Source organism: Canis aureus, chromosome 15 (genome assembly GCF_053574225.1).
Source record: "Canis aureus isolate CA01 chromosome 15, VMU_Caureus_v.1.0, whole genome shotgun sequence".
In the NCBI taxonomy this organism is placed as follows: domain Eukaryota; kingdom Metazoa; phylum Chordata; class Mammalia; order Carnivora; family Canidae; genus Canis; species Canis aureus.
This window is the reverse complement of record NC_135625.1, coordinates 48,118,626-48,141,143: the sequence shown is the minus strand read 5'-3', so window position 1 is coordinate 48,141,143 and position 22,518 is coordinate 48,118,626. Positions and strand designations below refer to the sequence as shown.

Sequence of the window (22,518 nt, the reverse complement as noted above, 5' to 3'; positions counted from 1 at the left end):
GAGTTTTAATTGAGAATGCTTTTGCTGCACCAGTACAGGCGATGACGTGGTTTGCCAGTGTACAACCAGCCTTGCATTCCTGGGCTAAACAGTGCTTGCTCACGGTGCATGATGCTCTAGTACAGAACTTTCCTCATGCACATTTGTTGAGGATGTTCTTTTGTGGCTTGCCTCTCTTGGGAGGTCTTCAGCGTTTCCATCTGGGTCATGCCAGCCTCAGAGGGCAAGTAGGAAGGTTCTTCCTCCCCCTCTCTTTTCTGAAAGAGGCTCTGACAAGGTTCACCAGGAAGTTCATCTGGCTTTTTCTTTGCGGGGGGGTTTTCACTACCACCTCAGTGTCTTTTCAGATTTTCTCTTTCTTCTTGAATCTGTTTTGGTGTTTCACCTCGGTGAAAGTCTCATTTCACCTCGGTGGCCTGACTTGGTATAAAGCTGGTCATGACGTCCTTTTTCATTTTGGTAGGGGCTGTGGTGATAACGGCTCTGTTATTTCTGACTGTGGTCTTTGGCACCCTTCCTTTTTCTTGATCGTTAGAGGTCATCGGTTCTGTTGATCTCAAAAATGCAACTTTTGGTTTCATTAATTTTTCTCTATTTTTCTGTTTCCTAGTCATTGCTTTTTGCTGTATCTTACCGTTTCCTTCCTTGTATTTTGGATTGGATCCTCCGCCCTCCCCAGCTTCTAGAGATAAAAGCTCAGGTTCTTGGTTTCAGATTTATTTTCCTTTCTGACATAACTGCTTTAGATTTTGATATGTTGTGTTTTTATTCAGAAGAATTTTTTATCAGTTTTTTATTCTTTCATTTCTTAGCCTGGCTTCCTGTGGTTTGAGCATGTTGTTACATAGCTTGTTGGTCGGCTGGTCGGTCATTCAGGAAGAGATTGGCCAGTGGTCTGTGAGTGGGGCAGCACTTGCCCTTCCTACCCACCCCCTTGGGCCCTCGCACACCCATGAGCTTCCCTGGCTCCCTGGCACCGGTGGAGAGCTCTTTCATTTCCAAGATTTCTCATTCTGTTTCTCAGATTACTGGCTGGTTGACTATTGTTCCAGAAAGGACGGGGGCTGACGGTTCGGTGGGTGTTCCCCATTCCCTTCCCTCTGAGGTGGCTGCTCGTCCTGACTGTGCTGACTGCCCTGCTTGTGCTGCAGGGCTCCTCAGGCCTGCAGGCCACACCAGCTCTGCCGTCTGGGTCGGCTGGGGAGCCCTGTTGAGGAGCAAAGATGGCCCTGCACCAGGTGCTGCTCTGTGTCTTGTTTGACTATTGTTCATTCCCAGAGACCTGAAATGCTTGTTCTGGATGGTTTTGTCCAGTTAAATATTTGTCTTGGGGGGAGGAGATTTGCTATCCTCTTCATGTCGCTGTAGCCAAAAACCCTGCCACATGTGACATTTTTAATCTCATTTTTCTTGGGTCCCAATTACTTTGGGCAGTTTTTACACTAATCTTATCTACACCTATCTTGCTCCAGCCCCTGTCCCTTCACTTTATGCCATTAAACTGTCTCTAAAAGATAAGTTTAGAGGGGAGAGAGCACAGAGTACAAGGGCTGCTGCTGAGCTCATTCACCCAGTTCCTTTTGTTTTTTTTTTATGTGTATATTTTTTTATTGGAGTTCAATTTCCCAACATACATAGTATAACACTCAGTGCTCATCCTGTCAAGTGCCCCCCCTCAGTGCCTGCCACCCAGTTCCTTTTGGATCACAGGGGCCGCAGAGCAGGCCGCGAGGGCAGAGCGCTGCCCACTGAGCCCACCTCCTGTGCTGACCAGGGATAGAATCTTACTGTTCACTCTCACACATCTGTTGCTGTTCAGATTTCGTGACTTAGGAGGGCAAAGAGGATTTTCTTGCTATCCACACTTACTTTTTGGTCACCAGCTACTCTTTTGGAGAGACACTGCATTTAACATTGAACCTAGCCAACAGGCACCATCCAGAGAGATTTTCTTATGCTGCCTTGTGGTATCGTGAACATAAATAGTACAGTGTGAATGTGTTAAATAGCAAAACTTTGAGAACCTTTTAAAGATCTAATTGGCTTTATTAAATATTTATGAATTGGACAGCAAGCAGAGGAGGCTCCCAGGAGATGTACACAAAGAAAGATTTTTTATAGAAGGAGGATGGAGCAAGAAAGTTATTGGCAAAAGAAAAGGATGGGTTGAGGCAGGTGGCTCTCCCTAAGGGGAAAAGTTAGGGTCTTGTCATGCAAATGCTCTGACCTTCCCTGTGTGTGGCCTGCTCTTTAGTGCTGATTGAAAACTTCCTGACTGTCCAGTGAAGACCACGTCTCTGGGGGAGATTGATTAGTCCAGTCTCAATTTGGGGACTCATGGTCTGAGTGACATCATAACAATTTTAAGGTCAAGAAATGAAGGATTGTTAGTAAAACTCAAAAGTTAGATTTCTCATACTCCTAAAGCTGATAATAGGGCCCACGATTCCCTCCTCTGAAATCACTGACTCCTTAGGATGAGGCACTTGGCGTCTCAGCGGGAGGCAGGGGGGTAGGAGAGAACCAGGGGTCAGTGCTGTGTCTCCAGGCCTATGGCCACAGCCAGAGAGATGCGTCCCGAAGACAGTCCACCTGGAATTAGGTCTGAAAATGGGTTAAAAGTTTTAAACCACTGCCTGTGCAAACTCAGATTTTAACAAGAATGCTCTTGAAAATGGCAAATACATTTTGAGTATGATGTATTTTTAAAGTTAAGCAGTCTTTCAGTGAGCTAAACAGCATTTACTTTAATCACAGACCTCTTGAGTGGATCCTGTAATTAAAGATCTTCGTGTTTTAAATTTCAAAGATATGATTAAAACCCAAACACTGTCAGATGAGGAATTTCCTTAGTGGCTCTAGTGAAATGACAGGTTTGGTTTCTCACCTGCTTGAAATAGTTTTGCTCTCAGTTGAGCGCTGAGGCGGACTCCCCGATGCTGGGGAAGGCCGCCTGGCCATGCGGGTACTGACCAGCTCGCTGCCTTGTTTCAGCAGGGAGGAGAGAGCGACGGCTTTTTTCACCCTGAGGGCCAGCCCCAGCGGCTCCCGCAGCCCCCAGAAGTGAGACAGCAGCCCGCCCGCAAGGTGACGCTGACCAAGGGGGCTCTTCAGCAGCCCCAGCACCCGCCGGTGGGCTCCCACGTGCACTCGGCCGGCCCCCCAGGCATCAAGAGCATCCAGGGAGTTCATCCGGCCAAGAAGGTATTGCCTGTTACCTGGGCCGCGCCGTGGGCACATGATGCCTGAGTGCCGGGAATGCGTAGATGTCCTACTAGTCACAGTGGTCAACATCTGGACAGTTCTCAGATACGAGTGTCTAATGCACAGTAGGAGGGCTCAAGTAAATTAAGAAATGAGCCATAATTTCCTTTGTTCTGGCTTTGAAAGTAAATGTGTTCACAAAAGCACTTTCCCCTCGTGACTTTTTAATGGGACAACTTGGAGAGCCCACACAACCGGGGGTGTGGTGGTTCGCTGCAGCTCTGGCCCTGCTCTGGAGACAAGCCTGTGCTCGCAGATCCCAGTCCTGTACATTTCCTTCCCCAGGTTGCTGGTTTGCCAGACTCCGCAGACAGAGAACCATTGCCCAGGTCCCTGGTGGGAAAGCAAGCCCTTTGGGGGTGAAGGACCGTGTGTGAAGAACATGATAAGAATTTAAAGTCTTCCCTAGGAGAGGAGTGTCCACCTTGTCCTGTTAGATCCCTGTAGTAGGGTGCCCTTCCCCTCAGCTGGTTGGGGAGCCCTCCTTGTGGCTTCCCCAAAGCCTTCGCCTCTCTGCCTGACAGTGAAGTCCCCTCTGGGTGCATAGGTCAGATGCCCCTTGTCTGATGGAATTATGTAAGGAAGGAAGCAGGGCAGCAACATCTGCTTTGAGTTCTTCTAGAAAGCTCGGCAGTCTACTAGATATTCCCATCTCTCTACTTGTTCTTTTACTGATACTAAGTAGTAATCATATTAATATGAAAGCCATTTGGGGTCTTTGAAATATTTAAATTACTTAGTATATATTATATCATAAGCTCTTGATGATGTAGGAGCAAATGAAATTATTCCCTTTTTGCAACAGAAGACGAGTATAGACATTAAGTCTTATCTCCCGTCTTTGAAGGTTGCCGCAGTCTAAACTGGCTTCAGTTGGGCTGAGACGTTAGAGGCCCCTTCCCCCATACAGCTGTGCACGTCTAAAACCTTCGTCTTTCCTGGCTTATGTGGGCTCTTGGGAAGATTTCATAAGAAGATACATATAAAAAGCATGGTCCTTGGTGTATAAGTAACCATTGGGTAAAGGATATTATTATTAATATTATAACTTCTAGCCTGAATATAAGAATACTTATTTATTGCTGGTATCCAGCCAATTTTACTTAACAATTTTTTTAAAAAATTCTAGTGTGGTGTTAACATACATTGTTAAGTTTCAGATGGACAGTATCGTGATTCAGCAATTCCTTATATTACTCAGTGTTCGTCATGAAAAGTGCACTTTTTTTTTTAAGATCTTATTTATTCATGAGAGAGAGAGAGAGAGAGAGAGAGAGAGGCAGAGACACAGGCAGAGGGAGAAGCAGGCTCCATGTAGGGAGCCCAATGCGGAATTCGATCCCAGGACTCCAGGACCACGCCCCGGGCCAAAGGTGGCACTGCTGAGTCACCCAGGGATCCCCAAAAGTGCACTTTTAATCCCCTTTCCCCCACCCACCTCCCCTCTGATGACCATCAGTTTGTTCTCTAGAGTTAAGAGTCTATTTCTTGGTTTCTTTTTTTCTTTGTACATTTCTTTTCTTTCTTAACATCCCACATAAAGAGTGAGATCGTATGGTATTTGTCTATCCCTGACTGACTTCACTTAGCATAATACTCTCTTTACTCCATCCACACCATTGCAAATGGCAAGATTTCATTCTTTTTTTATGGCTGAATAATATTCCAGGTGTATATATTACACCACATCTTTTTTATCCACTCATCTGTCTGAGACATTTGGGCTGCTTCTGTAGTGTACCTATTTGTTTTTGATTTTAGCCGTTCTGACAGGTGTCAGGTGGCTCACCGTGGTTTTGATTTGCACTTCCCTGATGATGAGCAGTGTTGACATCTATCTATTCATGTGTCTTTTGGCCATCTGGATGTCGTCTTTGGAGAAATGTCTGTTCATGTCTTCTGCCCATTTTTAAACTGGATTATTTTTTTGGGGGGGTGTTGAATTGTGTTTTTTTAATCTATTTTGAATACTCACCCTTTATAAATATCTTCTCCCATTCTGTAGGGTTGTCTTGTAGTTTTGTTGGCCATCTCCGTCACAGTGCAGAAACTTTTTATTTTGATGTACTCCCAGTAGTTTAATTTTGCTTTTGCTTGCTTTGCCTCAGGAGATACATCTAGGAAAATGTCGCTATTGCGAATGCCATAGAAATTACTGCCTGTAACCTCTTCTAGGATTATGATTTCAGGTCTCACATTTAGGTCCTTAGTCCATTTTGAGTATATGTTTGTGTATGGCCTAAGAAAGTGGTCCACTTTCTTTCTTCTGCATGTGGATGTCCAGTTTCCCAACACCATTTGTTGAAGAGACTTTTTCCCACTGGATACCCTTTCTTCCTTTGTTCACGATAATTAGATTGTTTTCTTAATATCTCGTGATGTTGTTTCATTATTAGTATATGGAAATGCAGTAGATTCTTATACATTGATTTTGTATCCTCCGACTTTACTGAGTTCATTTATCAGTTCTAGTAGTTTTTTGTTGGAGTCTTTTGGGTTTTCTATATGTAGTATCATGTCATCTATAAATAGAGTTTTGCTTCTTCCTTACCAGTTTGGATGCCTTTTATTTCTTTTGCTTGTCTGATTGCTGAGGCTGGGACTTTCCAGTACTGTGATGAATCGAAGTGGTGACAATGAACCTGTTTTGTTCCTGACCTCTGGAGGCAAGCTCTCAGTTTTTCCCCATTGAGGATGATGTTGGCTATGGGTTTTTCATATATAACCTTTATCATGTTAAGGTATATTCCCTCTAGACCTATGTTGTTGCTTCTTATCATGAATAGATGTTGTACTTTGTCAGATGCTTTCTTTGCATATTGAAATAATCATATGGTTTTTATCCTTTATCTTATTGATGTGGTTTGCATGCATTTTTTGATGTGTTTTCCAGTGTGATATCTCTTGTAATATCTTTTTGTACTTTTCAAAAACTTACTTCCCAAGAGGAATTTTGGTGCCTTCATTTCACTGCTACCCTGCAGAGGAGGAGTTTTGTTTTAGAGAAAACACTTGGCACTTGGTGCTGTATCTAATTTTCTAATTAGAAAATACCAGAAGGATTCTGCTATCTCCTCTTCTTTAAAGGATCCCAGAACAATGGTTTTGAACCCTTGGGCAACTTAAGAAACTCCTAAGGTCTGGGACCTGCCTTAAGCCAGTGACATCATCACTGTGGTGGGGGTGGGCACATGGGCATTGCTGCAGCTTGGATTTTTTTGGTGTTGTTAAAGCTCTGTAGAAACTTGCAGCATGTGGGACTGTGGTGTGCGGCAGCTGGGAAGTGACCCCAGCTACGGAACCTGCCTTTTAGGTTCTCAGGGTACCAGCTACGCAGAGTCACAAGGAGACTTGGGTACTTAATACTGTGGCTTGTGGAGGCTGTGTGATGGCACCAATCCCCACTGATGTGGCCTGGAGTATGCTGGGAGAGATTTGGGCTCTAGGGCTATTAGGACCAGACCCAAATAAGTTATTCAACCCCTCTGATCCTCCTGCTTCATCTGCAAATGGTGCTTACACAGAAGGTACTTACTCATACCGTGCTTAGTACCAAGATAGATCCACACTTAGCTACTTCTCCTTCCTTCCTTGCCTCTATCCAGATTTGCTGGGTTTGGTTTCATTTAGACGTTAAACCCTGCTGTGGTAGTGGATGAAAAATACACAAGATCCTGTAGCTTATGGTCTATTTTAATGGATTCTGAGTTGTTTGATCACTTTTATAATCTTACTCTCTGTGGGAAATAACCCCACAACTGGAAAGTCACATAGTACTTCTGTTGTTGCCAGGTCATCATGCACGGGAGAGGACGAGGGGTGGCAGGACCGATGGGCCGGGGGCGCCTGATGCCGAACAAGCAGAACCTCCGCGTGGTGGAGTGTAAGCCTCAGCCCTGTGTCGTGTCTGTTGAAGGGCTTTCTTCGTCCACTACTGATGTCCAGCTGAAGAACCTACTCATGTCAGTAGGCCCCATTCAGGTGGGTCACCTGGGGCCCCTTCCTAGGACTCAGTTATGTCTTGATTTAAGTTCCCTTTGTGTTGGTATTTCCTGTTAAAATAACATATTTAAGAAGAAAGACACATATTTTATTTACTGTGCATCCCTGATATCAGAACTCTTGCTTTAGAGTTCAGTTATTTGGAAATTTTTAGGTGCTCAGTCATGAAATTTGTGAAATAACTTTGCCAACTGAACAATTATCCTTTGAAATCCTCATATTATCCTAAAGTTCACATAGGCACCTATACATCTATATTTTTTGTTCTGTAATACACTTTTGTTTGTAACAACTTAAAACTTGTAAAGCATTTGGCCTTCTTGACCTTAATTTCCAGAAATAGCTCACATGTTATCAGCTATGAAACTTGGTTTAGATTTTACAGACATGAAGTAACATATACTATATTTTGATCTCTTAATCTTAAAATGAGTTACTTCTAAATGCTTAAAAAATCTCTGACAAGCAGGCTGCAGATATGGCTTCAGTTCTGTAGTAAACAGAATTCTCCATTTAAACCCCTGAAATCTGCATCTTCTAGAGTCCTGTAGGTAAACCATTAGGGAAGTGGGTGGTCCTGGTTTTCCTTGAGCCCTGTGTCTCTCTGGTCCTGTGGTCCTGCATTTGGCCTCCCCCTACCCCCTCCCATCCCAGATGCCATCAGCACTGGGTCACACACATCCTGCATGGTCAGGAAGTGGAGTGTGACTGTCAGATTTCTGCATGCTTTCCTTTCAGGATGTTTTATAGCCTCTTGCTACATGAGTGAATGGGGTTACATTTTCAGACTAGAGTTGATACAAATAATTCTTAACATGTTTGAAATCTGCTACTGTTGAGTCTCTGAACGTGAGGCATGGATGAAATCTCTTCCAAAACTTTCCCTGTTCAGGCATAGCGACTTCCACCTTTCGATTCCCAGGGATATGGTTAGGGTTAATTTTTATTTGTGTGTCATAAGAGAAAGTTAACCAAGAATTTGAGCTTCCATTTTCAGTATAGTCTCTTGCAGTGGTGTGGCCAGAGACAGCTGTCCGTTATCTGGGGCTTTTGCACTGCCTTCACAGGCAGCCCCTTCGCACAGGTCATCACAACGGGGATCAGTTTGCGGAGCATCGTAGGTTCATGAACAGGTGCTTATCCTGGTCTGAGACTCTCCCACAAATGGTGGTGGAGAATGGGCTCCAGTAACAGTGTAGCAGTGAATCCAGATTAATAAACCAGAGCCTCCTGTGGGAGTTCTGAGGACTGGTGTTCCCTGGGAGAGCTCATGGGCAGTCTCGTGTCCCCGGGAGGTGACAGCATGGCCGCTTTCCACATGTGACCTGCTAATGATCGTGGCTTTGCTTCCTCACATGTAGTCTTGATATTTCTCTGGAGTGTCCTCAACTGAAATACAGTTTTCAGGTCTGAATAGTGCTGCTACTTGCTTCTCAACACAATGAGTGAGAGCCAGTGGCTGCTTGGAGCTGTTGCTAAGTCACCTAACCTCAGTCTACTCATCTTAACACTTGAATTTTGCATTTTGCATTGGGGCTTATAGATCTCTTAAATGGCCCTTTTTGTTGTTGTTGTTGTTGTTGTTTATGAAAAGGATTAGAGATCATTCTGTTGGAAATAAAGTTTGATTGAGGGAACTAAAAGCCAGACAGAAACAGGATTGGATTATTTAATGCCTTGTTCTAATTAGAAAGCAAGAGGAAGCTAGGAAGGGGAGAATGAATTCTCTAGATTATATCAGTTACCTTTACAATGGGGTGGAAGGTGAGGGCCCATCTGCCCCTGAAGAAACCCCTGGGATGATGTATTTAGCGCTTACAGAAGGACCTCTTCTCCCACCCTGGGGAACACAGCAGAGTATGTGCATCATGCCAGTCCTAGTCCCATAGGATGATTTTGAGGGTGAGTTTATAAATATTTAAGCACCACATTCACAAAATGTCAAGTTTCTTAACAACAACAACAAAAAAAATCTAACAAGTATAAACAAGTCCCTTCCAATGTTAGAGAGCTGAAGAGTGATATTAAGTATACATTTTACAGAGACCTTTATAACAAGAGTCACTTATGCTTTAAGTATAAATACACTTGGAAGGGATGATGCTGGCTAATCCAGGCCTTCTGTGGTTGGCCTTCTGCAGTCCTGGCGGGAGGAAGAGTTGGTGTTGAGCTTCTGTGTGCCTGGACTCTGGCACCACCTCGTGTACACTTGGTGTCACAGCAAGTGGTGGTGTCTAGAGCAGGAAGGCTCCTGTTCTTTGGGGGCTTTAAATCTTTTTTTTTTTTTTTTTAAGATTCTATTTATTTATTCACGATAGAGAGAGGCAGAGACACAGGCAGAGGGAGAAGCAGGCTCCATGCCAGGAGCCTGACGCGGGACTCGATCCTGGGACTCCAGGACCGCGCCCTGGGCCAAAGGCAGGCGCCAAACCACTGAGCCACCCAGGGATCCCCCTTTGGGGGCTTTAAATGAGAGGAAATGACAGTGACAACATGCAAGCTCTGCTTCTTAAACTGCGGCATACGAGAGGCTTTCCCAGTGTGGCGGCAGGCCTCGATGAGCACGTTTCTCTCAGACTAGTGCCAAATCCCTGTACACAGTACTCAGAAGCCTCTCTACAAAGTCCTTTTTAAAATTCTGTATTGGCTCATTGTTTACAGAATAAGAAAAAATGGCAAGATTTTGTAGAAATGTTGCAACCAGAAGGTGGCAGTGGCACGAGAAGTAAGGGGTGTGTTTCAGAGTTTCAGGGAAGATGGCCCAGTGAGAGCCACGTGGTGCTCACTTGTAGCTATGTTGCACGAGTCCACATCTCAGAAAAGGCTCTGCTTTGTATCCCCAGACTCTGGGAGGCACCTGCATCTTGCTCATAGGGAGGGCAGGGGACCACAGGGGGGCCCATGAGCACTATGGGCAGCTGAGCACACACCCAGCTGCTCTCTAGTGATTTGCACAGCTTCCCGCAGGAGTGACCTGACCTCTTGCTCTGTCCTGAAACACGGAAGCCAAGGGGACTCTTCAGGTCAGGAAGTAAGCTACTTAAAACACCTGTGGCTTTTTTGCTTGTCTTTATTTCCCTGTTTGCTAGGTTGTGCCTAAAATTGTGCCAAGAAGAAAAATTTGTTATCCTATAAATGTCCTGTTGTAAAAACAAAAAAGTAGTTTGCTCACAAAAGCAGAACGTTTGAAATCATTTAATGAGAATCTGTAACCAGTTCCCCGTCGTTATCACTGTCAGCTGTGTTGACAACAGTCGTGCTGCGCACATCTTCTCTGCCGCTCTCTATTCACTTCTCCCAGTAGCAGTCATGGGAGCAGCACCTGAGCTGGGCAAGAGTAGAAGTGACCCCTCACCGTGCAGCCAGAGTCACCACTGGGGTCAGGCTCTGAGACTAGGCTTTGGGGGCAAGTCCTGATGTTGCCAGTTCTTGATGTGTAACTCTCGGAGGGAGCACTTCTCCTTTGTGAGTCTGGGCTTTTTCTTCAGACTCTCATCACCACTCCTTTGTGACTGTCCCTTCACACCCTGGCAGTCCTGGGGGGATAGGAGAGACGGGCAGCCTCCACATAGCCCTCGAGGGGTGGCAAGCAAGACAGGACAAGGTGTGCAGCAGGTGTACCCCATGGCCATGTGTATGCTCTCGGTGGGGATGTGGGGGTGCTGGACAGCCTTCTAGGTCCCGCACATTTACTTGCTGCCTCTGGACACTGCAGTTCTGGAGTGCAGCTCTGTCCTTGCAGTGTGGCAGTGCTCCTTTGAGCGGTTCTGTGAGGTTGGCTCATGTAGGGGCATTTGACCTGTTCTGAAGATGCAGTTCGTTCTGACCCACTGTGGGGGGTTGGTCGCTGAAGTAGAAAAGGTTGGAATCTTGAGTGAAAGCAGTTCAGTTTTGAAGTTCAGGACATTTGGGAGAAAAAGCTCTAGGTGCAGTCAGTGTAGACTTAGGACAGACTCACGCCACAAGGTGTAAGGAGAATAAAGGCGTAGCCACGGGATTTGGAGCCATATTGGGCAAAGTCCTGAAAACACTGTGGCAGTAACCCAAAGGAAGAAGGGATTTTCAGGAGACCAGTGTGACAGCACGGGAGCTCTGAAGAGCTTGCATGGGTTCCAAAGGGCAGGTTTGTCCTGCAGGAGGGAAGCTGGACAGCAGCGTCAGTGGCACGGACTATGGGAATGTACCTGCACCGAGTCAGCACGAGCAACAGGCCCCGGGGCACGCGGAATCACAGGTGGAATCACAGGTGGATGTGCGGCACGTTGGGATTCAGGAGGACACTGGCTGGGCACCAGAGCAGCCTGTGGTGGTGGCACGCATGCATGTGGGAGGCCCGGGAGCAGGGCCTGACTGACAGTGTGAGCATGTGCTGTCCGCCTCTGTGGGCACCCTGTGCCATGAGGGGGCATAGGCCTGCTGGGCACAGGGAGGATCAGGTTGGTGGTGCCAGCCCACAAGGGGGAGCCTTCTGTACTCTCTGTGGCTGTTGGACGGGCCACAGAAGTGGCCCACCCGCGGGTGTCTGGGTCAGGGCTGCAGTGGGACTGTTCTCATGCAGTAAGTTTACTTGCTTACTTTTAAGATTGTATTTATATATGTGAAAGAGAGCATGATCCGGAGGAGGGGCAGAGGGAGAGGGGGTAGAAGCAGGCTCCCCGCTGAGCAGGGAGCCTGATGTGGGGCTGGATCCCAGGACCCTGAGATCATGACCTGAGCCAAGGCAGACGCTTCACTGATGAAGCCAGCCAGGTACCCCGGAAGGGGAAGAAGTTTAAACAGATTTTCAGGGCCTCAGAACCCTGTTAGCGTCTCCGTAATATTTTCGTTTCTCTGAGCGTGTGCACAGGCACACAGGCTCTTTCTGGAAGGAGAAGCAACTTCTAACAAGGGAAGGTGCCTGGGGCTCAGAGCAACACGGACCTTCCCTGGGATCCAGCTGTGGGCTGTCAGAGCCCATCAGGGCCGGACAGCTGGCCCCCGGTAGGGTAGCAGGGTGTCCGAGCAGGCAGCTGCCAACCAAGGGGTTTCATCTTGCATTTTGCTACATAAAGAAGGGCAGTTACCTGTTTTCGGGAAGTGAAGCAAAGGCGTCTTACCTCTGAAAATGAGGCGTCAGGATGAAAGTTGGTGTTCGCTTTCCGCCTGTGTGCCAGCATGGCACCTGTGGGAGGGGCCTGGAGAAACGTGAATTTGGCTTTCCTCTGGGTGAATTGGTGTTTAACTGTATGGATGTATGGTACTGATCCGTAGATGTATATAACCTCAAAGTGGAAGCCTGTGAACAGAAATAAGGCTTTTGGCTTTCGGTGAAGTGTCTACTTCCCTGCTCCCAATACAGAAATTACTAGTAGCTCTTATTTTGGTAGGTCAGACACTTCCTGACACTCAGTCTTGTATCTAGAAAATACTTGTTATTTAAAAGAAGGTACAAAAATGTAGATAGAGGGGAACAGATAAGCACATTTAAGGCTGTGTCCTCATTACCTATGCTGACTCCTTGAGAACCAGGCCGGTCCTTAGGAATTTCAGCTGGCCATGTCCTGACTGGCATCTCCTCAGTCAGACTGAGGTTTAAACTCCTTAGGTACAAATACATGCTCTTGCATCAGGCATTTTACCATTTTATGTGGTAAATGGTAAAAATGAAGCTTCATGCCTTCATTTCACATTGTGAAGTCACCCCAAGGAAATCACTCTAGAAATGTAGAAACATATTCTTTCCTCAGAAAAAAAAGCATGGTATTTTCAGAGTCCAGATTCTGTGAATTGTAGAGTGAATAATTACTTGTGATATCATAAATTAGTTTTTCCTGTCAATTCCAAATAAAGTTCTTTTATTTTTAGACGAGGTAAATTTAGGTAAGTTCTCCTGACTCCCTCATGAGGTGTGTCACTGTGGGGGCGCCACTCTTGCCCCTCGAGCCCTGTGGTTGGTCCAGAGGCACACACAGGACCAGGAGGAAGGGCCTAGCTGTGGGCTGTGTGCAGGTGCTGGGGTCACCTGGTGTCAGAGCTTCAGAGTGGCAATAGCCAGAACTCATCCATCCTGGGAGTGAGCAGCCAGATGAGACTGGCGGCTTGGAAGAGAAAGCAGGCCTCTGCCCCATACTTTGGGTGTGTCTCCGAGGCTGGGGAAGCCGCATGCTGAGGGTGCACCCAGGGAGAAGTCGATGACAGTCATTAAAGACCACGTTATGGCGCTTTTCTTGTGCTGTTAACAGTAACTTTAATCATCATCAGTAAATTCTTCTGCTTCCAGTTTTTATATCCACAGAAGAAGAAAGATTTAGAATTCTGCTAAGCTCACTTCAGCACACCAGGCGGGCAGACACAGCTCTGTGCTCCCCGAGGGCTGCCCGTGCACCTAGTCAGGTCAGGGAGGAGTCCTCGGGTGGGGCTCTGGTGACGACTACAAGTGGTCTGTGTACACACCTATGTAATGGGGAGACTTGAAACAGTTTATTTCTTTGTGAAGCACTGAAAGGTGACTTTGGGGAGGTGGGTGCTTACTTAGAGCTCTCCCAGTGGTGTTCACTGGTTAGACGTTCTGTGGTTACTGAAATGAAGAGTACGTGGTATTTTTAGCTGTGTGTTTCCATTGTAGATCTTTGACAAATGTTTTAAAACTAAATACCCACATAGGTCAATGCTTCGAAGGGTCATATGTTAGCATCAGTTATTTTTTCTGGCAGACAGAAGCTCAGACCCTGAGGCATCGAGTTGTGTGCTATCCTGAGGCATCGAGGCAGTGTGTCCTGCAGGGAGCCAGTGTTCCGTTTCAGCTGCCGCATGCCCTGCCCTTTGCAGAGGCTGGAACCTGCTCAGTGCCCCAGATACACATGCTAAGCTGCCTGCATCATCAGGATGCTTGGGAAGCATTAGGCGCTTGAGAGTGGGATTGGCTGATGGATCACAAGGTCTCTTCCTTTGACCTGTCCTTCACAGATCCTGGGATCCTAGACCCCAAGGCCTCAGAGAAAACTCAGAGCCGTGTGTGCGTCCTCCTCAGGGCCAGTGTGAGGACTAGGTACAAGTTACCTCTTGACAGTGCTTGCTTTTCAGACAATAAGATTCTTGTCACCCGATGGATCATTTCTTTCCATGTCTTCTTCACAGAATAACTTGGTTTTCACTGCAGAGTAGCTGCCTGTGATGGTTGCTCTTGCTCCTGAAGACTTAATTTGCGATGTCACTCAGTGATCCACTTCTAAGTGCAAAATGTGACCAGCTAGATATGTAAAAGCCTCAGTTTACCCTAGTGGTAATTGTTGGGTCCCCTTGCTAAATGGCAGTTTCCTCCTGTGTGATGAGTATTGCTCTTTAAAAAGCTTATTAGTGAGGGCCACACAGAGGATCCCCTGGCAAAATGGCATGCAGACAGGAAGTGACTCTCCACAACTGTCTGCCACCAAGACTCACAAGGTGGGTTGAGGGAGAAGACGGAGTGGCTCACGTGGCCAGGTGATGGAAGGTCTTAACACCAGGCTGGAAGGATATACATGCTACTCATGGGAATGACTGTTTTGGGATAGATACTCTGGATAAGATAAAAATTGCTAGGGAGGTACAGTTTTCTTTAATGATCCAAATGTCATCCTGGACTTGAACTTTGTGTTAAAGCTAATGTATAAATACATTGGGTGTTTTCTCTTTCCTTTCTTTATTTTCTTTTTCTTTTTCTTTTTCTTTTCTTTTCTTTTTTTCTTTTCTTCTCAACACATAAAACATGATATTAAAATGTTTTTCTGTTTTCTTCTTCTAGAGTTTACAGATGCTTCCCCAGCAACGGAAAGCCATAGCTAAGTTCAAGGAACCAGCTCATGCATTAGCGTTTCAACAGAAATTCCACAGGTAGCCAGTGTATTCCGTGGTCAGGGTGATGTGGGAGTGGGTGGGAGAACTGCTCCATGGCGTTTGCTCTCTGCCAGGGCAGCTGTGCACAGTAGTGCATAAAGGGTGCACGCAGCGCACCCTTCCTAATGTGGGTCACCAACCCTTGTTGTCCTGTTGGTCTCCGTCTGCATGGTTATAGAATTTTCGTTAATCCGGACCCATCATTTTACCTTAGTTTTTACCTTAAGTTGACTGGGGACATGTGGAGTTTGCTTGTTCTGACTGTTTCTTTGCATTTCCACAGGCACATGATAGATTTGTCCCACATAAACGTGGCCCTGATCGTTGAGTGATTTCTAGCAGGAGACGCTGACCTGACACTGTACACACGCTGTGGCATTTCTTCAGGAAGCTGCAGCGCACAATCCCCGCGAGCGCAGGCCTCTCCGCCCTCAGTCTTGCGTAACTGTTGTCCGGAGTGCCGGATGGTCCGGCGCTGATTCCAGCAGAGCTGAACTTGGGGACATGGCGGACTGGGGTTTGCTGTTAGACTGCTTCACGTTCTGTTGTCACCACCGACAACTACAGTTTTCGTTTGCTTTTGTTTTCGAAGTGCTCACAATGCATGTAGACATTGTTCTTCGTGATCGTACTGTGGGATCGATCACAGTGACTTAGAGTCAGGAAGGAACATTAACGTCACAAATTCTAAGTAGTTTCTCACAGCAAAGAATACTTGATAATGGTTGCACTTATCTTCAGTGCAGGCTAGACAAGTGTTTACCCAACCAAGCGTACCTTGCGCTGTCTTCTCAGAAAGCCCTCAAAAGGCTCTTGGAAAAACCTAGATTCAAATGTGGGTGATGATGATTGACAGTTGTATATCCTGGGAAGCAGGGTATGAGGGTGGTTGGGAATGGTGCCAATTGTGTGGCAGATTCTGCTTCTTGTGAATACTCCGAAAGCACCGACTGTGTATTCCCAGTTCCAGAGGGGCCTCCCCACCCCTTTACACCCTCCCCGAAGAAGGCAGCAGTCTTGGTAGACCCTGTCCCGCCTCTCTGGGCCTTCTGGCATCCCCTGCCTGTGGGCTGCCCCGCGGATCTGCCATGGAGGTGGATGGGTGGCCTGAGGCTCACAGACCTGTGTGGGGTGGTTTTCCTCTTTTAAATGCAGCCCAGAGGGGCGTATTTGTGTCCCTGGCTCGGTGACCTGTGACATTCTTTGGGAACCTGCTATCATTGCTTTGATTAACTTCTTGTGTTTGAAGGCCCTTTGAGCAGGGCTGTGCTATCCTTCTGCAGACTAGGAGCAGGCCACCCTCATGGAGTGTGTGTGTGAGGGATGGCTGCCTCATCGGGGCCACGAAGCCCAACGCCAACCCGAAATGTGTCCGTATCGCCACGAACCCACTTGAGGAGTTCTGGGTAGGTTCCCTTAGGCGAGACCCTTATTCCCCATAAAGCAGCCTTTCTTTAGTAAAATTCGTTCTGGGCAAATGTTTGAAAAGTGCCTTATTGTATTTCTGCTCATGAAGGAGATTCACTGTTCCGGATTTATTCTAATGTGGACCTGAACTATTTGAGCAAGTATTAGATACTAGGGCATACTCAGACTTTTTAGCTGTATTTTATACCTAAGATTTCATGTCAGGTTTATTAGTAGAATTAGAAGAGATTCTGGTTAGCTGAGCGTAGACCTGCTGTAGCCCCCGTGGCCAGGCGTCTTCCTGCCTCTCCGCCTTCTGGTGGGGGCTGTGTCAGCTGGTTTCCACAGTGACATTTTATATTCTTTCAGTTTAAGTTACCCGAGCTGGGGAGAGTGTCCAGGCCTGGTGAGGCTTGACTGCAGCGTTGATTCTGAAATGGCATCCTGTGGAAAGAGTGAGCCTGGAAAATGAAGGTGGTTGTTGGTGGCTACTTTTCAGAAGATTTTGGTGCCAGGAAACAAATGGGCACTTGTAGGGTCCACTAGAATAGACTCTAGCTATGGTGCCTGGCCTCCCAGGTTCCCGAAGGCCCCTGATGGAGCTGTGGAAGGTGGTGTGTGTGGGCCTGCCTCGGTGCTCCAGTGGAGGGGTTCCCGTAGTGCTGTGTACCCGCCCTCAGCTGGTTGACATGGGCTGTCTTGTCCACTGTGGTCCCAAGTAGTTATGGGTGTGTTTATGTATTGAAAAAGCATAGATGATTTGGTTCAGTCCCCAGAGAGCTGTGTTGAAGTAACATACTTGCTAGCCTGGAAGCTCTTGGTAAGAGAGCCGCAGACAACCTTCCCACGCTGGGCAATGGGCAGGCTTTCAGTTGATGGACTTCCTGTATCACCGAGGACCAATTGATGCCATAAAATGGGATAGTCTGAGTGTGCTGTGGTCTTGAACCCGAAAAGCACCTTGTCTCTGGAAAGTAGGCACAGAAACACTGTTTTTCTAGTTAGTAATGATAAACTAAGCCGTCCTGCGTGGCGTGGGCGCCACTGTTGAACACAGACCTTGTGGCTACTGTAAGATCTGCTTTTGTCATTGTCTGAGTAGGACACGCGTGTCCGGGACGTGTGTGTCTCTAACTGCACACACGGAATCTTTCTCTTGCTGTGATTCTTGAAAGCCTTGGGCCAGGCAGTTAGAAGGCCCCGCTCCCGGTCTGTGTGCCCGCTGCCGTCGGGAACGGCCCCCTGTCAGGCTCCCCGTTCCCCTGGCCCAGGAGCAGAGGCTTAGGTTTCCTTGAAGGGGACTGCGGAAAAGGAAAGAAGCAGAATTAGGAAGTAACGTTATTTCCAAGGTCGATACACTTTCCGCAGTGACATCAGACCACCGACAGCTGAACCCTCTTGGAAGATCTGTTGCAACCATTATCTTTGTTCTTTATTTATCATGCATTTAAAATGAGATGCAGAAGCATTTAACATACTATGTAAATATGGACCTTTTAAATTTAAAATGTTATTGGAGATGCTTTCAATTCAGCAACAATCTTAGCTCTTTGTTAGTTCTTTTGTGTTGTCTTATCAAAGTTTCATGGATACAGTTCCATAACTGTTGATGTGTTTGTGTGTATATTCGATTTTTATAAAGATGGTAGTAAGTCAATACATTTATCCTGACCTGTGTATTATTTGTTCCCAAATTCAAGAAGCTTAAAGTCAGTAAATAATCTATCGCATAAGGTAAACATAATAGGTAATTATGTGGAGCCAAGTTACTTTTTCTTTTTGCATTGTCTTGTTTTGATTTTGTGCTGTAATATAAGATCACGTAGCCGCTATCTGAGCATAACCTTGCATTACCGTTGGTCTGGCCACTTTTGTTAAGTCCTTCTACTGATACTTTTCTAAAGGAGAAATCCTGTCCCCCCGCCCCCCCCCACCACCACCAAAAGAAATGTTGAGGGTCCCCCACCCCTTCTAGACAGGCAGCATCCTAAGAAGATGCCTGTGCCCTTGCCCCAGGGGGGTAGTGGAAGGGTTGGGGGGCCTTGTAATAACTACTTTTCATTTGGGTCGTTCTTCTCTTAATTTGTAATGGTCCTGGATAAACAATTGTTTATGCTTGGTTCTGTAGCATTTTTAAATTGTGGCAGAGCTTCAATCCTGCACCCAAGGGTCTTCTTTCAAAGAGCATTTTGCTTAATTTGCAAACGGAACACTTTGTTGCCCATGGAAGGGGAGAGCTGTCTAGGGTGGAGGGAGTGAGGAACCACAGGCAGGGGGAGAGGAGAGTTTTCAGAATGAAAGAATTGTTTTAAGGATTATAATGAACTTTTAACATGCTGACTCTTTAAAGACGAGTCAGCCAGTTAAGCTGCGAGACACAGGAGGGTGGGCAAGCAGACAGCTCTCACTGGGGGATGGGAGGGTGTCCCCATCAGGGAGAACCAACCACCTTCCCTGCGTGGGCCTTGAGCTCTTCCTCAGGAGGAGGCTGGACTGGCTCCGATGGAGGAGATGGAGGAGACGCACGGAGGCAGGGCCTTGCTCAGAGGGTTGGTTTTGAGAACCTGTCACTTCCATTCTTTTTTTTTTTTTCTTTCTTTCATTTTTCTTTTGGCTTGTGGTTTCTGTTTTGTTCTGTTTATTTTTTTTTAATTATTATTATTAATTTATTTGTTATTTAATTGAAGGTAAGCTCACCATGCAGGTAGACCACTGGACTGACAGGGACCCTGTGGTGGACAGGTGGGCTAATGTAGTAGCCTGGGTGCCGAGTGCCTGGAGCACCCTCGAGCCCCTCGTCCTGCTTAGTTCCCCAGAAAGCCCACACGCCTGGTGTCAGGAAGCCCATCCCTGGGCGGCCTGTGCTGCCCTCAGCAAATGGCTTTGGGCCCCCTGCCTACCCTACTGCCCTCCTCGGGGTCATTTTTAATTTTTCCTCCTTCCTGCTTGCAGGACTTGTTGTGGTTTCACATATTCACTGGGAGACCTAATCTTACTTCCCTTTAGTCAGGTAGAGTCATTTCCCCCCCCCCTCCCTTTTTTTGCTTATTTATTTGGAGTTGGGAAGGGACTTCTCAGAGGTAGCCCTTGGTTCTTTACACATTTTGAAGTGACATTATTCTAAAAGGGAATTTCCTGAATGGTGGTGGGAGGGGGTGGGTGATAGAACCCAGACCAGGAGACGTTGTCTGCCCTCCCCTCGCCTCTCCCATGAAAGAAGCCACAGGAGTTTAGATCACGTAAGGGAAAGTTTAGATATTTTACTGTGTTTAATGAGCATTTCGAGTAACCTTTTCAACTATATTTAAAACTTGTGAATGAAGTGTTATTTTGGACATTCGTAGATATGAACTCTCCAAAGGCGTTTGGCCTTGATTCACTAGTAAATCCTAAGGATTTTGTGTAAGGTTTTTTTGCAACCTATTTAATTGTCGTCATTTAAAGCGCCCATGGTTTTGTGTCCTAGAACCAAAGCAAAACTCACTGATTCATATTGGATCCCAGGTATACCTTCTTCTGGTAGCGTATGGTTGGGAAGGATCATTGATTTTACACTTTGTAACCTGCTTTTTCTAGAGAATGTTTTTATGAATCTTAACTCTTTTCTGTGCCGTGTTGTGGTAGGAAATCTTTTCATTAAGATGGGCAGGTAGAGCAGGTATTGATAGTGAGAAGTTGCTTTTCACTTTTATTTCTAACCAACTAAAATGTAAAAAGATCGTGTTGGTGTTTTGCTCTGTTTTATTTTACTAATTTAAAAATGTATGTAGAAAAATACAGGCCTTTTATGAGGAAACTGTAGTTTTAAATTTTTAGTCCATTGCAGAGAGTGGACAGATGTGCTATTCTGATATATTCTGTATTTAGTAATTAGTATACTCTAGAAAGTAGACCTTGACATTCTTTCAGCATGATTTCCTTTTAGAATTAGTTGTCATCGTAAGGGCACAGATAGTGGACCCTGATTTTAAAGGACTGAGTGTTTTGCAGTATTGCCTTGGAATACATAACTAGGTGTTGGAACCAGCACACACGCAACACGCTCATACTCTCAGCCGAAGAGCAAGTGATCCTTTGTATTTATAATCCATCTTTGCTTTTTACAGGATGGGATCCAGACTTGCTTTTCCTCTGTGAGGATTTTAACTCTCCGCCTTCGTCTTTAATTCCACACTTTAACTTCTAGGTTCAGGAAGAGCGAAGCCTGAAACCGTTCTGTCCCTCCTCTGGTGGCGCTGCCGTCCTGGGCGGCCTGCAGCCCTGGCCTCCACCTGCCCCCCTCCTTCCTGTTCTCTTGCACTTCCGTTGCCCAACCCCCCCCCCGCCCCCACCCCACCCCACCCCACCCCACCCCCAGCCACCACTGAGAGTGCCTTTCCCTTTCGGAAAATCCTTTTCTTTGACTTCCTCATCTCTGGATGCCCTTACCTCCTCCTCCCGGCCCTCCTTTGGTGATGGACTTCTTTTGCTGTTGGTGCTACATTCTTTTCTTGCTCCTGTGTCCAGTCTTAGCATTTAGAATTCCTCTCTGGGAGGGGGTATGAGAATGTTGTGAATATTTTTGCACTGTGTTTAAATTCGATTGCCTCTCATCCTTTGCTTTGACAGGTGTTTACTCTTGCTTTGTTCCCCCAGGTCTGTGTTGGAGAGAATAACATCTGAATTCTATTATTTTGCAGTTTGACTTGTAGGAGCGTGTGGCACCCCCAGATGCCAGCATCGTACCGCCGGTGGGAGGCGTGTGATTAATCACCCCCTTGTTTTCACCCCTCTACTTTTGCAGGACCCTTGTGCATGAGTTCAGTGTTAGTTGTGGCGCGCCTAGTTTTCCACTGGAAGTGGCGGCCTGTTTGACCCTTTGTTACTGCTCTCGCTGTGATCCTTCCTAACCGTAATGCGCACGCGCTGCCGAGCTGGTCTGTGCAGCTCCGAGGTGGAGCCTGACGCTGTGTTTATTGGGAGTGCATTGAGAGTTCACAAACCAAGAGGTTGCCTATTGCTTTCCTCTGGGTTGGTCTCCTCCATGTTTTCTACCAAACACTGCACTTACCATTGTGGGAAATGACGTTGCCTTGCCTTACCCCGTTTTTCACTTTGTGCTAATCACTGTGACAGCTCTATCAGGAATATGTGTGAAGAACAGTAGTGACATGGTTGGAAAAATGTATTGTGTGTGTATCATTTGTGTGATTCCATACCGAGACGTGTCTGGAACTGTTTGTAATTCGAAAGATGTGTTAATAAAAGACTTTGCAGTTCTTACTTTTGTTCTGTAGCTTTTCCTTTCTCTTGCCACTCAGATGCGGTCCATGTCCCATCTTAGCCATGTGGACAGAGGCTGGGGTGGTGTCCCCCCGAGGAGTGGGGGTATCCGCAGGCCCCCCCCCCCGCCAGAGGTGTTCCCCTGTGCTGTAGGTGTCGGCTGGGAAACGGCCTCTGGTGGGTGGACCCGTGGGAAGGTCAGCGCCAGTGTCTTCATCCACATCCTGTGGTCTGCAGAGGCCGGAACAGATGGTGTTTTCTGTTGTTGGAAGTGGGGGAGTTTTATTTTCTTTTTACATTTTTATGATGTTACAAGTAATTGTTAGAACTTTTCAGAGGACATTAGTGCTCTGAGGCTACTGATGAACAGTGAAGATGGGCAAAACCAGTCATGCATAGTATCTCCGTGCGTGCGACCTCTGCCTGTGATGCCCAGCTTCTGTTTGGGAAGTCGCATGGTGCCCACCGCTGGGCGTCCCTCATCCCTGTTGGGCATCACCTGTACATGCCATGTCGCTACAGATGGCTCATAAATTCTGATCTGTTCTGAAAAAGTCATTTGAAAATAACCCCCCGCCCTACCCCACCCCACCCCACCCCATTTGAGGATACCTTTGAGAGGAGACCTAGGTGTTGGTGCACACATACCCTGTGCTGGGCCCAACGTGGGTGTCTGCATGGGATTGAGGCGGGAGGCACCCGGTGGCTGCACCTGTCCGCAGCTCTGGA

At 46.7% G+C, this 22,518-nt stretch overlaps 1 protein-coding gene across 4 annotated transcripts in view; it reads left to right on the top strand.

The window, feature by feature from the left end:
• RBM33 (RNA binding motif protein 33) overlaps positions 1–21,789 on the top strand; it is a 137,897-nt gene extending 116,108 nt beyond the window's left edge. For 3 of the 4 annotated variants that reach the window (XM_077849539.1, XM_077849538.1, XM_077849540.1), the window contains 4 exons: positions 2,995–3,204; positions 7,057–7,245; positions 15,029–15,117; positions 15,404–21,789. In XM_077849539.1, coding sequence (XP_077705665.1) covers positions 2,995–3,204; positions 7,057–7,245; positions 15,029–15,117; positions 15,404–15,452 — 537 coding nt within the window. In that variant the 3' untranslated portion in view covers positions 15,453–21,789. The remainder of the gene's footprint in view (positions 1–2,994; positions 3,205–7,056; positions 7,246–15,028; positions 15,118–15,403) is intronic. The other variant, XM_077849541.1, reaches the window with a different exon arrangement.
• Positions 21,790–22,518: the final 729 nt, after the last annotated feature.